The sequence below is a fragment of the Macrosteles quadrilineatus genome, unplaced genomic scaffold, assembly GCF_028750875.1.
Source record: "Macrosteles quadrilineatus isolate MER2022 unplaced genomic scaffold, UCM_ALF_1.0 Scaffold_3__2_contigs__length_128488019, whole genome shotgun sequence".
NCBI lineage: Eukaryota > Metazoa > Arthropoda > Insecta > Hemiptera > Cicadellidae > Macrosteles > Macrosteles quadrilineatus.
Genome location: NW_026542596.1, coordinates 7,313,362 through 7,326,710, shown reverse-complemented (window position 1 = coordinate 7,326,710; position 13,349 = coordinate 7,313,362). Strand labels below are relative to the sequence as shown.

The window sequence follows — 13,349 nt, the reverse complement described above, 5'->3', positions numbered from 1 at the left end:
TAAATTAAAATGCTTCTTTATTGAGGCGAACTTAGGACCTCATGGTCCTTTCTTACAGTTAACCTCTTAATGAGACTCAACCGTTAAATTATATTCTGACATGCTTCTTGAAGTGAAAGCGTTACCTTCAAACTCAAACTTCATAAAACCGGCACCGGTAAGTTATTTTATGCTCATCGGTTTATACTTTATGATGTAAGGATAAATGTTGTAGTCTTAAAAAGCATAAGTTACAAACGTTAACATGTAAAAAACATCCAGTTAAAATTAATTTGAGCCTACAATAAAACAAAACTCCTCGTGATGAGCTTAAAAGTTATTGAAAAGACATTTTAAAAATATGTATCATCTTTTAAGAAATATGAGTCTACCATACACACTGAATATGAGTGTGTTAATTTGTAGTAATGAACTAAAATATTGTAAATTTCAAGTATTTTTCTTTTCCTGGTTTAACACATTAATAATTTTAAAACACCTCGAGTTAGTTTTTTATTATTTTTTTATGTTTAAACGGTTTTATAATGAACTAGTCAATATAAACGTAAACGTGTTCTTGAGACACAATAATAAAAGCTAAAGTCAGAGAGGTTAAACTTGTTTGCCAAGCGGTTACTGGGACAAACTGCTTAAATCTCCATCCACTACTGGCAAAGAGACTCGACTGTTAACTTATATTCTGACATACTTCTTGAATCTTTACCTTCAAACTGAAACTTCATAAAAACGGCACCGGTAAGTTATTTTATGCTCATCGGTATAAACCATAATTATGGTATGATGAAACCAATCGTGGCCTAATTTTGTCAACGTATTTCTACTCGACTGGGCAACAATTTGAACACTTTGCTACTAAATATGCCATCAATATGACTGGTTTACATTAAAACAATGTTTGAAAAATTTCTGTTAAGAATGGAGGGTTAAATTATTTGTTTGCATCTTAATACTGGAATTCTTAAGGCATATTACTTAAACGGTTTCATAATCTAACTTCAACTCAATTATTCTTAATATCATTGACTATACACAGAATAGTCAATGGTAATATACATTCATTACATTTGTAAGGTTATATTTTACAAATTTATGTTAGTGCTATATTTACGCCTAGCTTTAAAAATTTTTAATTTCCATGCAATTTTTTTTTATTTACAGAGTTTATAAAAGTTATTTGTTTCTGTGAATTACATGCTAGCCCTTAAAATTTTAGTAATGGGTAAGCTTTCCCTCTAGATCAGGAAATTTTCTGAGTAATCAGCTATATAGGCTACGCTAGAGTACAGGACATCTTAATCCGTCCATTTTCACATAGTGGAATTATTATAACTGCATAGTCCAACAAAATAAAAAATATATACCACTATTTTGTTTTGTGAATTAATTGCCTCAAACAGTGGAACAGTAGGACACAAATATAGTTCATCACACGAGCCAAAAGTATTTATGAGCAAGGGTCGGTTATTTTTCAACCCCGGTCGTAACGCTTGAGCTCGTGTTGAATGATCTGTTTTCTGGCCACAGTGATGATTTATATACTATTAATTATGCTTAATTAGCTGTATTTATCTAATTTTAACATATACATATACACCGTGTCCCAATACGGCTGTCCAATTCAGCTCACACTCTATGGCGCATTTCGTCAGTAATGTTAGTAAAGGCTGCATTTATTCTTTGCCTCAATTCTCGGACATCGGAAACTTCTGTCTTATAAACTTATAATTTTGACAAATTTAACTCACATGCTGCACAGCGAACAGACTTTCGAGGGTCGTGAAGAAATAATTGTTGCACGTTTTTAATCAATTTATTTTGGATTTTTAGCCTACCTTTACCTTTTAAATGTTGCAAGCTTCCAGTTAACATAAATTTGTCATACCAGGCTCGAATGCTGTTCCGTGATGGAGGACGTCGACCATAGCGTCTTCTAAATGTTCTTTGCACTGCAATATCTGACTTACTTTGAATGTACCACTCAACGCATTGCGCTTTCTCTCGTGCGTTCATGGTGCCTGCTTAATGACAGGGCAATGTTTTTTTTTAAATTTCAAGTTTCAAGCGACAACAATGAATCAGCTGATAGTTACAATTGATATTGAACAAAACTTCATGAGCTCAGTTATCATATGATCACCTTCAAAGTAGACTAGGTATGCCTGGACGCATTATATAACAATTTAAAATTGTTCAGTTTTTTTTTTTTGGGACACGGTGTATTACTGTTCCTATCACCGTAAAATAAACTAAATATCGCCTCATTACAATAACTGGAATACGATATGTTTTAATGTTTCTTAACTGAAACAGACATTCTTCAAATAATAGCCACATATTTTATTTCAAAATAACAATGCATGTTTCCTCATTAAGTCACCGAACCATTGATGAGTGATTTGTAAGCAAAACTGAATGTAGGGAGGTGGAAGGCACGGTTTGAAAGAGCTTCTATATTTTCCTTTGTTCTAACGCTGCTCTCCTGTTCTTTCAGACATTATGGACGCCGAAACAAAGATTTTCATACAGTGCGAGCGTGTTTTTGAAGTTGAGAATGTACTATAGTTTATTGTAATAACTAATATTATGTTCTTTAAAGCTTTTATTTATTTATAAATAATGCAAGCCAATTTTCACAGTAAGGTAATTTGAATAAGACATTTATGCAGTCTTTTGTTTCAAGAACTCACACAAAATAATAAGCTATGCTTAATCGTCAATGATTTGAGCAGAAGTTAAAATTACGTCATTAGATTTACACCCAAAACTAACGTGACTAATTATAAAAAAAAAAAAAAAAAAAAAAAAAAACACTTAGGTTAGACACATGAAAAAATAAAATTAAATTAGCCAATTTCAGAATGTTCATATATATTTTGTAATAGTAATGCCTTTGACTATTTCAATAGTCAATGGTAATACTATATGAATTTAAAGGATTACTTATTAATGATAAAATAGTTCAAACTAAAAATAGGCAAAATAAACAAACTATCATAAATAAAATTAACTTTACGTTAGTTAATTTATACAGAAAAGGCAATGAATATTGTGAACATTTTAAAATAGGAAGTAATGTTCTCCGCTTTCACTATAGTAAAGAAAACTACATCTTCTAAATTTATTGCACGTATAGGGTAAATAAACTGTTGACCGTGATCTATACTAACACTACCATTTATTTGGTCAATCAAAACACTTAGTATAACTTACACAAAAAATATAAAGACTATTGGTCCATTTTCACTGACCACATAAAAAATACTGATTTCAAATCACATGTAGACTATACAGGTAACTTTGGTTTCATGGGAGGAAAATCCTCTTATTTCACATACATGAACACAATTCATACAACATAGCTGGATAAAGTGGGAAGCACTGAAATACTTGACTAGGGATGAAAATTAGTAAATACAGTTTAGACTAGTTGTTAAACACAACTAAACCTATACGGTGTTATCACATACGAGAAGAAAAGCCTTAACATTATTTAACTTTGACATTGATTTGTGACTTTATCTTTAACGGGAATCGCCAAAGACAAATTTTAATAAAACAATAACAGTTAGTTAATTTAATTTTAATTTTAAGTTATTAAAAAATAAAAATTTACCATTTTTAGGCAATAAACTCAGTGAACTTATAGTACAGTTACACATATCTAGTATTGTACATATCATCCAACCTATATAAAAATTGAGAAAATCTATCAAAAAATATTAAATTTTTACAGTTCTAGCTGTAACAATTCTATTGATAACAAAACAACTCGCTATAATACCGCTATTAACCGTTCTTGATTTGTCAAGAAGGGTTAAAAGATCTTCCATTTAAATGCAAACATCATAACAGATCCTATTCAGATTGACATGCACATTATTTATGCAATCAAAAAGGAATAGTCACATAGAAGTTTAAATTAAATATTTAATAAATAGGCCTACTTATGTTTCGATCCACAGAATTGCCTTGCATTATTACCTTAGCAAACTTGTTCTCTGTTTTCTAACCAAAGTTCATTATGTTTCATTATTCCTAAAATAATTCTCTATTATGTTTTAATCTTGCATAAATATTGATGTCAAAGACAGGAAGTCTTAATTTCCCATAAGGAATCACCTTAAAATGTTCATAAGTGAAAAAGTTATACCAAAAACTAATCTTTCCTATAAAGACCGTTATAACAATAATGTTATATTCTATGCCTATACCAACTGATTATACTGTATTCCCAAAATTATCTGTCAGTTGTACACTTTGGTCTCGAACGCAGCTGAACTGATTTGTATACTTATGCAATAAACATACTTACGGAAATTGTAGTTTAAGGTGAATAGAATCAATAATCTAACAAAAATTTGCTTGAATGCAAATACCCTTTTCTGAATACGGTACCGGTAGTCTATATTGTCATTTTCAACAAAAATTCTTACTCACATAAAAATCAAGCACAGCTTGCCTACCAGCTTGAAAGAATCTTTATGGTACAGCAGCTTTCCCAAAAGTGAACTCATTTTTTATGTACATAAGAACTCAGTAATCTAGAAATAAAGTGGCACTGCTGACCATGAATGTTCTTCATCACTCAGTCACCTAAACATGAAGCAGCACTGCTTAAATGCTGCTGAACCTAGACGTAATTCATCACACAGTCATCTACCAATGAAGCAACAATGCTTGAACGTCTATCAGCACTCAGTCATCTACGAACGAATCAGCACTGCTGATCTTGAATGTTCTTCATCACTCAGTCACCTAAACATGAAGCACTGCTTGACTGCTGCTCTTAAACGAAATTCATCACTCAGTCATTTACCAATGAAGCAGCAATGCTGACCTTTTGAACGTCCTTCAGCACTCAGTCATCTACGAACGAAGCACCACTGCTGATCTTGAATGTCCTTCATCACTCAGTCACCTACACACAAAGCAGCACTGCTGATCTTGAATGTCCTTCATCACTCAGTCACCTACACACAAAGCAGCACTGCTGATCTTGAATGTCCTTCATCACTCAGTCACCTACACATGAAGCAGCACTGTTTGACTGCTGAACTTAAACGAAATTCAGCACTCAGTCACCTACACATGAAGTAGCACTGCTTTTCTGCTGCTGACCTTAAACGTAATCCAGCACTTAGAGTCATCTACGAAGGAAGCAGCATTGCTGATCTTAATTGTCCTTCAGCACTCAGTCATCTGCACTCCGAAGCAGCACTGTTTTACTGCTTCTGACCTTATTCAGCACTCAGTCATCTACGAACGAAGCAGCATTGCTGATGTCCTTCAGCACTTGGCGGCGCCTAGATGGTGTAGCAGCGCCGCTGATGTCACCGTCACCGGCGATTCAGCTCCCCCATGTAGTGCGCTAGCTCGTACCCCACGTACTCGCCGTCGTCCACGTCCTGCAGGCTAGAGTTGCTGATAGTATCACTGTTGAGCCTCAGCTTCTTGCCAATGACGTGTGGCACGGCAGGTGACCTGTAGGCTGGCTGGACACTGCGAGGACCACGGCCCACCATCACTACAGCCTCCTTGGTCGTGCAGGACATGGAGGACCGAGCCACTAGTGTTCCTGGAACTCCTGCCCTCGACAGGATGCTGTAGCTGCGAGTTTGACGGCTGCTTTTGCCACGGGAACACAACTGAGCCAGCGTCGCCTGAAATGCAATCCGATAAACATAAACTGAACATATCATGGAAACAAGCTATTTAGCCGTGGTCTAGCATTCAAGAATACAAAAAAATTGAATGTGATGATTTATGATCTTACTCGTAGTAACACTGTTACAAAATTTTCAAGAAAGCCCGGTAAGAGTGTAAAGAAGTATTTTCATCCAAGGTAAAAAACAGCTTCTTTCGTTTGGTTTGTTGCAAAAGGACATTACACTTATTTTATTCCAAACTAACGTACTTCCAGAGTCTCATTTTTGGTGGTGTACTCACAGAAAAGTGCGAATACTTTTGGTTAGAAAAAAATCAATGAGATGGTTTGGCTTACCTTGAACGCTTGGCGAAACTTGTTGCTCATCGTATGGTATAGGAAGGGGTTGACACAGGTTGAGAGGAAGTAAAGCACCCCAGACACATAGGTAAGAGCGTTGTAGACTGCGACCAGCATAGGACCGTGGTTGGTGGTGCTGCTAGCATAGACAGCCAGCAACCGTTGACAATGGAATGGCGCCCAGCATATGAAAAACGCCACCACCACCGCCACTATAACACCAGGCTTTGTATAGTAAAACACAATTCTTCTGAGGCTTTAAAACTTACGTGACACTACGTAGCCTATGTAATATATAATGATAAAGTACATAGGCTACGCCAGAGTTCAAGAGTATTCGGGTTTTGAGTTCTATTATCAGGTTGTGTCTTGAAAGTAAAGCAACAATGGTTACTTGGAGTTTTGATGGTACACAATATTTGCATGTGATTTTACATTTTCAGCTAAAGCACCACCCGATGATAACTCAGGAATGGACATTCCTTTGTTATTCCATTCATTAATATATTACCCTCTCCTCGATCTAGACACCTTGTAGTTTTGATTTAGTAGTCAATATGGTAATAATTATTTAGCACGTAAGTATGACATAAAGATTCATAACTATGTTACATGTTGGCGTGTTCTTTTATCACTATACCCAGTGTTGTTAGTGCTCTTAAGCTGTCCGTTGTGTATAAAATTAAAACGTTTTCTATTACAATATTACTGGACCCTTTAAAAGCAAATCTTAATTACTGAGTCAAAACCAATTGCCTCGTCATTACAAAATGTGTTACCTTCTTAAGAGGGCGCGTGATGATAATGAAATAATCGGTACAAGGAGTATACGACTTATTATAGTTATAGAAAATTCCAAAATATCTATCTGCATGTGTGTAGTTGATAATCTTTAAACTTGGACTTACCTAACATGCGAACAACGTGGTTGTGACCACGACTCGTCGCATATGACTGTTGCTGCTGGTTTGTGCTGCTCGGCCTCTTCAGCATACGTGATCGTCTTAGATTCAGTCCAATCAGGATATACAGGATTGTGATCAGTGTCATCGGAACCACGAAGAACAGACCGGTGGAGATGTGGAAAGCATGCTTGATGAACTCAAACTTGAGAGTGCAAATTAATTTCTCTGGGTCGTCTGTACCATTTACTTTGCCCATGCTGGCTACTCCAAACTGAATTGCCTAAAGAAGCAAAACATAAACATTGTAATCTCTGGATACTACTATTTTTTCTCTTAGAATTCTACATGCATACATTAGGCCTACTTCTCTTCCAACTATTTTTTACTAATTTTAGAAGTGTTATGATTAGTATTTTTTAAGAAGGTCTCTGATCTTGGCTCTACGCCTTTCCAATTATATATATTATGTTTTGAAATGGAGGACTTACAGCGTGAGTTATCCTTACAACTACCGGGCCACGACCTAAATTAAATAGAACATTTCCAGCCACTCCCTACAACGGTATCCTGTGTGAAGATCAATTCTAGGTAATTAATTTAAAAATTTATATACTTTTAAAAATACTCCCAACGCGGTGGTTTAGTTGATGTTTTTGTCAGAAGAATATCAAGTGTGGTAGGTAAGGGCATCACGTCGTGGAGATCTTACAACATTTAGTAAAGCGTTGCAAACAATGACTGCCTTCCATGCTAATACTTTCAATATTCCGTTTTAGTATCAGCCCTTTTGATATTTAATAAGGAAAATTTTTAAAAGTAATTTGCTTACTAGCTATTAACTAAAACTATTATTACATTAACTAAAAATCATGAAAACAAACTTATCATTTTTGAGAACAAAATTTTGAGGAAGATTTTCGGACCTATAAATGAAGAAGGTATGTGGCGAATAAAAAAACTGAGAGCTCCGAGAACTGTACAAAGAACCGGACATTGTAGCCATAGTGAAGAGTAGACGACTGAGATGGGCAGGCCACGTAGAAAGAAGGAAAGAAGAAAGTATGCTTAAGAAGATCGCCAATGGACAACCACGAGGCACTCGCCCGCTAGGAAGACCAAAGTTGAGATGGAGAGACCAAGTTCAGAAAGACCTACACAGAGTGTATCTCTTGACTTGGCGGCAGACCGGCAGCATTGGAGGCAACTTGTTGGCGAGGCCAAAAACCTTCTTATTGAGTGGCCAAGGAGTTAAGGTAAGGTAATTTGCTTATCATCAATTTTCGACTACCAATTCACCCCGTCACGGATCTACTTGTCTTTGAAACATAAATACACTGAAGTAACGTTGCAACATAAGTATCAGAGGTAAGAGTAAGACATTGCAGATGGTTGGTCTCGAACCACTAGTACAAGTGCTCACTAGTTGTTATACCTGAGGTACTGCGAGACACAAAGCCAGCACCCAGATGGCTATGATGAACTTGATGGCTCTGGACAGTTTGCTGACGGTGTATGACAGGAAGGGATGGCAGATGGCGACGTATCTCTCGACCGTGAAGGCTGTGATGGTCAGGACAGTCGCGTTCGCTGACGTCTCCTGGGCGAACGACGTCATCCGACAGAAAAACTCCCCGAACACATAAGGGTACCTGGAATAACCACAGGCTTTAGATTGTACTTGTGATGTGGAAAACTAACTAAACAAAATTAATCATTACACCTAATGATACACAATCAGACAGGATAAGCTACGCCATAGGCTAATTATATTCTAGTTATTGATGTATAGGGTGTCCCACGAAGAGGTTTAAACGTTTGACTTTATATTTCTTGCCCATTTATAGACCGATGTTTTTGAAACTTTGCATAATTTATCAAATATGTTTTAAAACTATTCTGAGAAAATTTCAGCTACCTTATCCTCGGAGAAACAAAATGGTGGCATATTGAATGTTTTGGCATATTGAATGTTTTTAATTAACTAATCATATTAAATTAATTAATTTATTATTATTTATTAACTAGTGATGGATCACGGTTTGAATAATTTTGGACTCTACTTTTGGTTTTTCATTAGGCTATGTTCTAATTTTCTGATTAAAAAGCATTATTTCCCTAGGATGTGAAATAATACAAATATTTTACAAAACCAAAAACACTATTTTAATTTGTTTAAAGTATCATTTTTTCAATATACCGCCATTTTGTTTTTACGAGGGTTAGGGAGCTGAAATTTTCCCAGGACATTTTTTAAACCTACTTTATAAATTGTGTAAAGTTTCAAAATGTTCGGAGTATAAATGGGCAAGAAATTTTAAATCAAACGTTTAAACCCCTTCGTGGGACACTCTGTATATAATTGTATACAAATTTCTACGAATACATACCAACGAAACACATAGCGATGGATTTAAGCTATCTAAACCAGCATTCATTCGAAATATTCCCTTGTAATGAGTAATAAAGATTTGCTCTTAAAAAATCTAAATCCTGCAATAAAGTCGTTGCCTTATAGCTGGTTAATTTTGTCAGGGAGTCTAATGTAAAGTTTCAGGCGCTAAACCGAAAAACTCAATTTTTTTCTTGTTAGAAGGGGGATCTCAATTTTGGACTTGCATATTGTGTTATGGAAATTCACTTTTTATCTTTGTGAACTTTTGCAGTTTAAAGTGGTTGTAACAGACATAGAAGAAAAGAATGTTGTAACTATCTATATCCGCTCCTAAGTATTTTCAACCATTTGAATTTATTACGTGTTAATGATTCATATTAATAAATGAGAAACATTATGTTTACTTGAGTTCTACCTTACGCAGTCTCGTCCTGATACAGAAGTTAAAACTCAAGACATTCAATAGTTTTTCATGAGTGCAACAGAGATGTCTTGTTCAGGTCTAATCACAACGTAACTTAGTAAATTGACAATTATTTTTGTTATGTTGTTTAATATGATCAATTTTAAAAAAGTCAATAGAAAATACACCTAGTCAATAGACATTTCGAGAGCGGAAATTACTGTTTTGCTAGTATTACACACCCGATTTTCCTACCACCATAATTAACTTATAATAACACGCAGATTAACTTTTACGTGTTTTATAAAATATAGTTGAGGTTCGTTTAGGTTATGTTTTTAGGTTAATTCTTTTGCTCTCCGGTTGTTGAGGAACGTACTGGATCCGTAGCTGTGGTTGGTGTAGAAACGACAACTGTGAAATCAGCTGATTAGCGAGCGGGAATGATACTCTAGAGATATTTCGCATACTGTTTACAGGTATGGCAATTTGATCATTTACAAACAGGGGCAGGAAAAATAATAAACAGAACCTTTTAAAGCAAGGTTTGGTAAAGATAAAATTAAAAAAATCCGTATATGACATTGCTTTTGGAAGCTATAGAAATCTTAAAATAATACTGAAATACCAATTAAAAATTGTTTACAAGGATGTTAGTGTACAGGGATATTACGAGAATAATAACTGTCCTTTGCATATATAAAACCTCTGATTTACAACACATTTTTCCATTGGGCTATAAACTCAGTATATAAATCAGCTGGCGTAATGCTAGGGTCTAGTTTAACAGGCTTTGCTGCAATAACTACCGTGCCATGGAACAAGTTGTGTTTATTGCTCCACAAGCCGTCCCACACAATACTTTTGGCTGAAAATATTGAGAAATATTTTAAGAACTAATTGCAATATAGTGACATATTTTTATAATTATTATAAAGCTTTTGTAAAACAATTAAAATATCGTTAGATTAAAATGTCAACTAACATTGTAAAGGTAACATTATGGTTATCAATGTATCACTAAATTTACTAAAAAAATAATGTTGCGACAAATTAATTTATTGTATGTTTCCTTAATTATTTATAACCAAAGAATAGTATATTTCGTACCTAGGGCCGAAAATTAGATTTTGCAAAACTATTTCGTTCCGTGGTACGAACGCCATTTTTCACACTACCCTATTACCACTATTCACTACAAAAATAATGCTCACTGATAGTCAACACAACTACAACTTTAAGGTTATGTCAAGAAATAATTTGAGGAATCAGCAAAAGTAATAATAAATAGTTTGCTAGCAGTGTTGACAGTAAAACAATTAATTCTATTGCAACGCTATGGATACTGGTTGTGTATTTAAAATGAATTAATAATCAGTAAGCGGGCAGCTGATTTTGCGGCCCTAGGGACGGTGGGGCATACGGAAGATTTCTCAGGTGCCGTTTGACGTCACTAACTGCTGACGTCACAAACTGCAACGTCTGAAGAAACAGACAATTTTATAATTTTTCTATTATTAAATTAAACTGCCATAACCTAACCAAACTAACTAAACGTGCTAATAATGGCAAAATCGAATAAAGGTTTACTAATCTAAAAAATAGTTTTGTTCATAAAATAAAATTATAAATGCCTAAAATTCAATTTTATAATTTTTTAATTATAAAATTAAACTGTCATAACCTAACCTAACTTGCTGATATGAAAAAAAATTGTTGACAAAAAGTTAGTGCTACCAGCGGGATTCGCACCCAGTATATTCGGATTATCAGCCCGACACGCTATCCACTACACCACCGAGGCCGGTGGCTCCCAATCGCATCGTTGCGCTAATGGTGTTCCCTCAAAGTGACGTCAGCAGTTAGTGACGTCAAACGGCGCCTGAGAAATCTTCCTTCTGCCGTTTTGCCCTAGGGATGTAAAACCTCCTCGGTCCCCAAATGACGATGACAGCTGTCATGACCAGCAAAATGTAACTTTCAACCACCAATTAACGTACCAAAACAGCTAAAAACATCATAATGTGGTGAAAAAGACATTACAGATTCATTTGCTATGCAATAAGATACCAATCTTCCACAAAATTGTTCTTAAAAGATAAGCAAGAGGGGGAATATGAATACTAAGACACTGACTAGCTCAAGTCGTTTAAGTCAGGTATTTTTAGCGAATTTCCCTATGGGGAATAAGCTACTACCGTAGGTCTCATGGTAAGACTTAGTCCCGGGACCGATTTACTTTTTCATTTTGATGTTCCTAGAAGCCAAAAACACCATCCGTTCAAATTCATATATATATATATATATATATATATATATATATATATATATGTGTGTCCGTCAGCACGATAACTCGAGCAAAAATGATCAGATTTTGATGAAATTTAGTACAAACGTGTAAACCTACGTTTATTCGAACGAGTTCGCGAGCCAGCATGATCGGACAATGGGAACGGGGTTTTATGGGGGGATTTATGGGGTAAAAATTGGTTTTTCTCATTTTTGACCCTCAAAACATAAAATTTCCCAAATTTCTTCTAAACCATTTTGAAGAGCTTAAAAAACAAATAATTCAGTATATTGAAGTGTTTTTGTATGGTTATTGGTTACGGAGAAAATTATAAATTAAAAATTTCCATGTTATTCTTAAGGAGAATAAGTAAAATTTTGTAGTTTGCTTGTTTATGCATATATTTGGATCAAACTTGGCCAATCGATTTATTTTATACTAAGCTGTTAATATTTTACTGAAAAATACACTTTATTACCCTGTAGGCAACAAACCTAGGTACTCGTTAAACCTAATGTTATTTGAATAGATTTAATTGAAAATCAAATCAGGCAAATGGAAATTCGCTTAGTCTGCAGGTTTGCTGCGGCGGGGGTATTTTTTAACTGTGTCAGTGTTTCACATTTAACATGATAAACTTGTTTATGAAGGTCAATTACAACGCAGTAGAATAGTTTTAAATAGGGAATGGAAGAATATTACTATTTAATGAAAATCTTGAGAATCCGTGAACACATAAGATGGTCTGACACTATTGGAAGTATTCGTAGTCCAGCCAAGAAGACACGCATAGCTTAATTACTTTACCAGCCAATTAAAGTATGTTTTTCGAGTGAGCTTTCGGTCTATTGCCTCTCATTTCTAAATTTTTGCGATTAAAAACTGCATCTTTTACATATACGTATCCTTAATCCCGCAATTCTTTAAATCACACAAATATGTTTTTGAACTGTACAGTGATTACTTGTAATATTCACTCTATACGTGTCGATAACTATTCTCTCACCTGTACCAAATCTGATACATCTCCTGAGGTAGGCCAGTCAGCAGCAGCAATAGGTCCGAGATGGCCAGGCTGAACAGGTAGTAGTTGGTGGCCGTGTGCATATGCTTGTTGCGAGCGATGACGACACAGGTGCTGATGTTCCCGACCACGCCACTCACCAGGATCACGGCGTACAGACATGTCATGGGGACGACGACGAAGAGAGGGTCGCGTTGAGAGATGTAGACTACCCCTGGGTCTTCGCCCCATGGTGACGTCTGGTTAGTGACGTCCTCCCACCAGCTGACACTACTGTTGCTCTCAGTCCAGTTGTTCATGACTCACATTTCTGATCCATCATTGGTCCAGA

The 13,349-nt window shown here is 35.4% G+C and overlaps 1 protein-coding gene across 2 annotated transcripts; it reads right to left on the bottom strand.

Moving 5' to 3' along the window:
* Window positions 1–3,780: 3,780 nt before the first annotated feature.
* LOC128989573 (pyrokinin-1 receptor-like) lies at window positions 3,781–13,293 on the bottom strand. 2 transcript variants are annotated; one of them, XR_008490454.1, is made up of 6 exons: window positions 13,001–13,293; window positions 8,342–8,558; window positions 6,913–7,189; window positions 6,002–6,216; window positions 5,083–5,660; window positions 3,781–4,866 (listed from the first exon to the last, which is right to left on the bottom strand). XR_008490454.1 is itself a non-coding variant. In XM_054411481.1 (5 exons), the coding sequence occupies exons 1-5, from the start codon at window positions 13,183–13,185 to the stop codon at window positions 5,337–5,339; spliced, it is 1,218 nt and encodes a 405-aa protein (XP_054267456.1). In that variant the 5' UTR covers window positions 13,186–13,293; the 3' UTR covers window positions 5,009–5,336. The 2 variants fall into 2 exon arrangements, 1 of the variants encoding a protein (XP_054267456.1); XM_054411481.1 differs by lacking the exon at window positions 3,781–4,866 and having other exon boundaries at window positions 5,009–5,660.
* Between the last annotated feature and the right edge of the window lie 56 nt (window positions 13,294–13,349).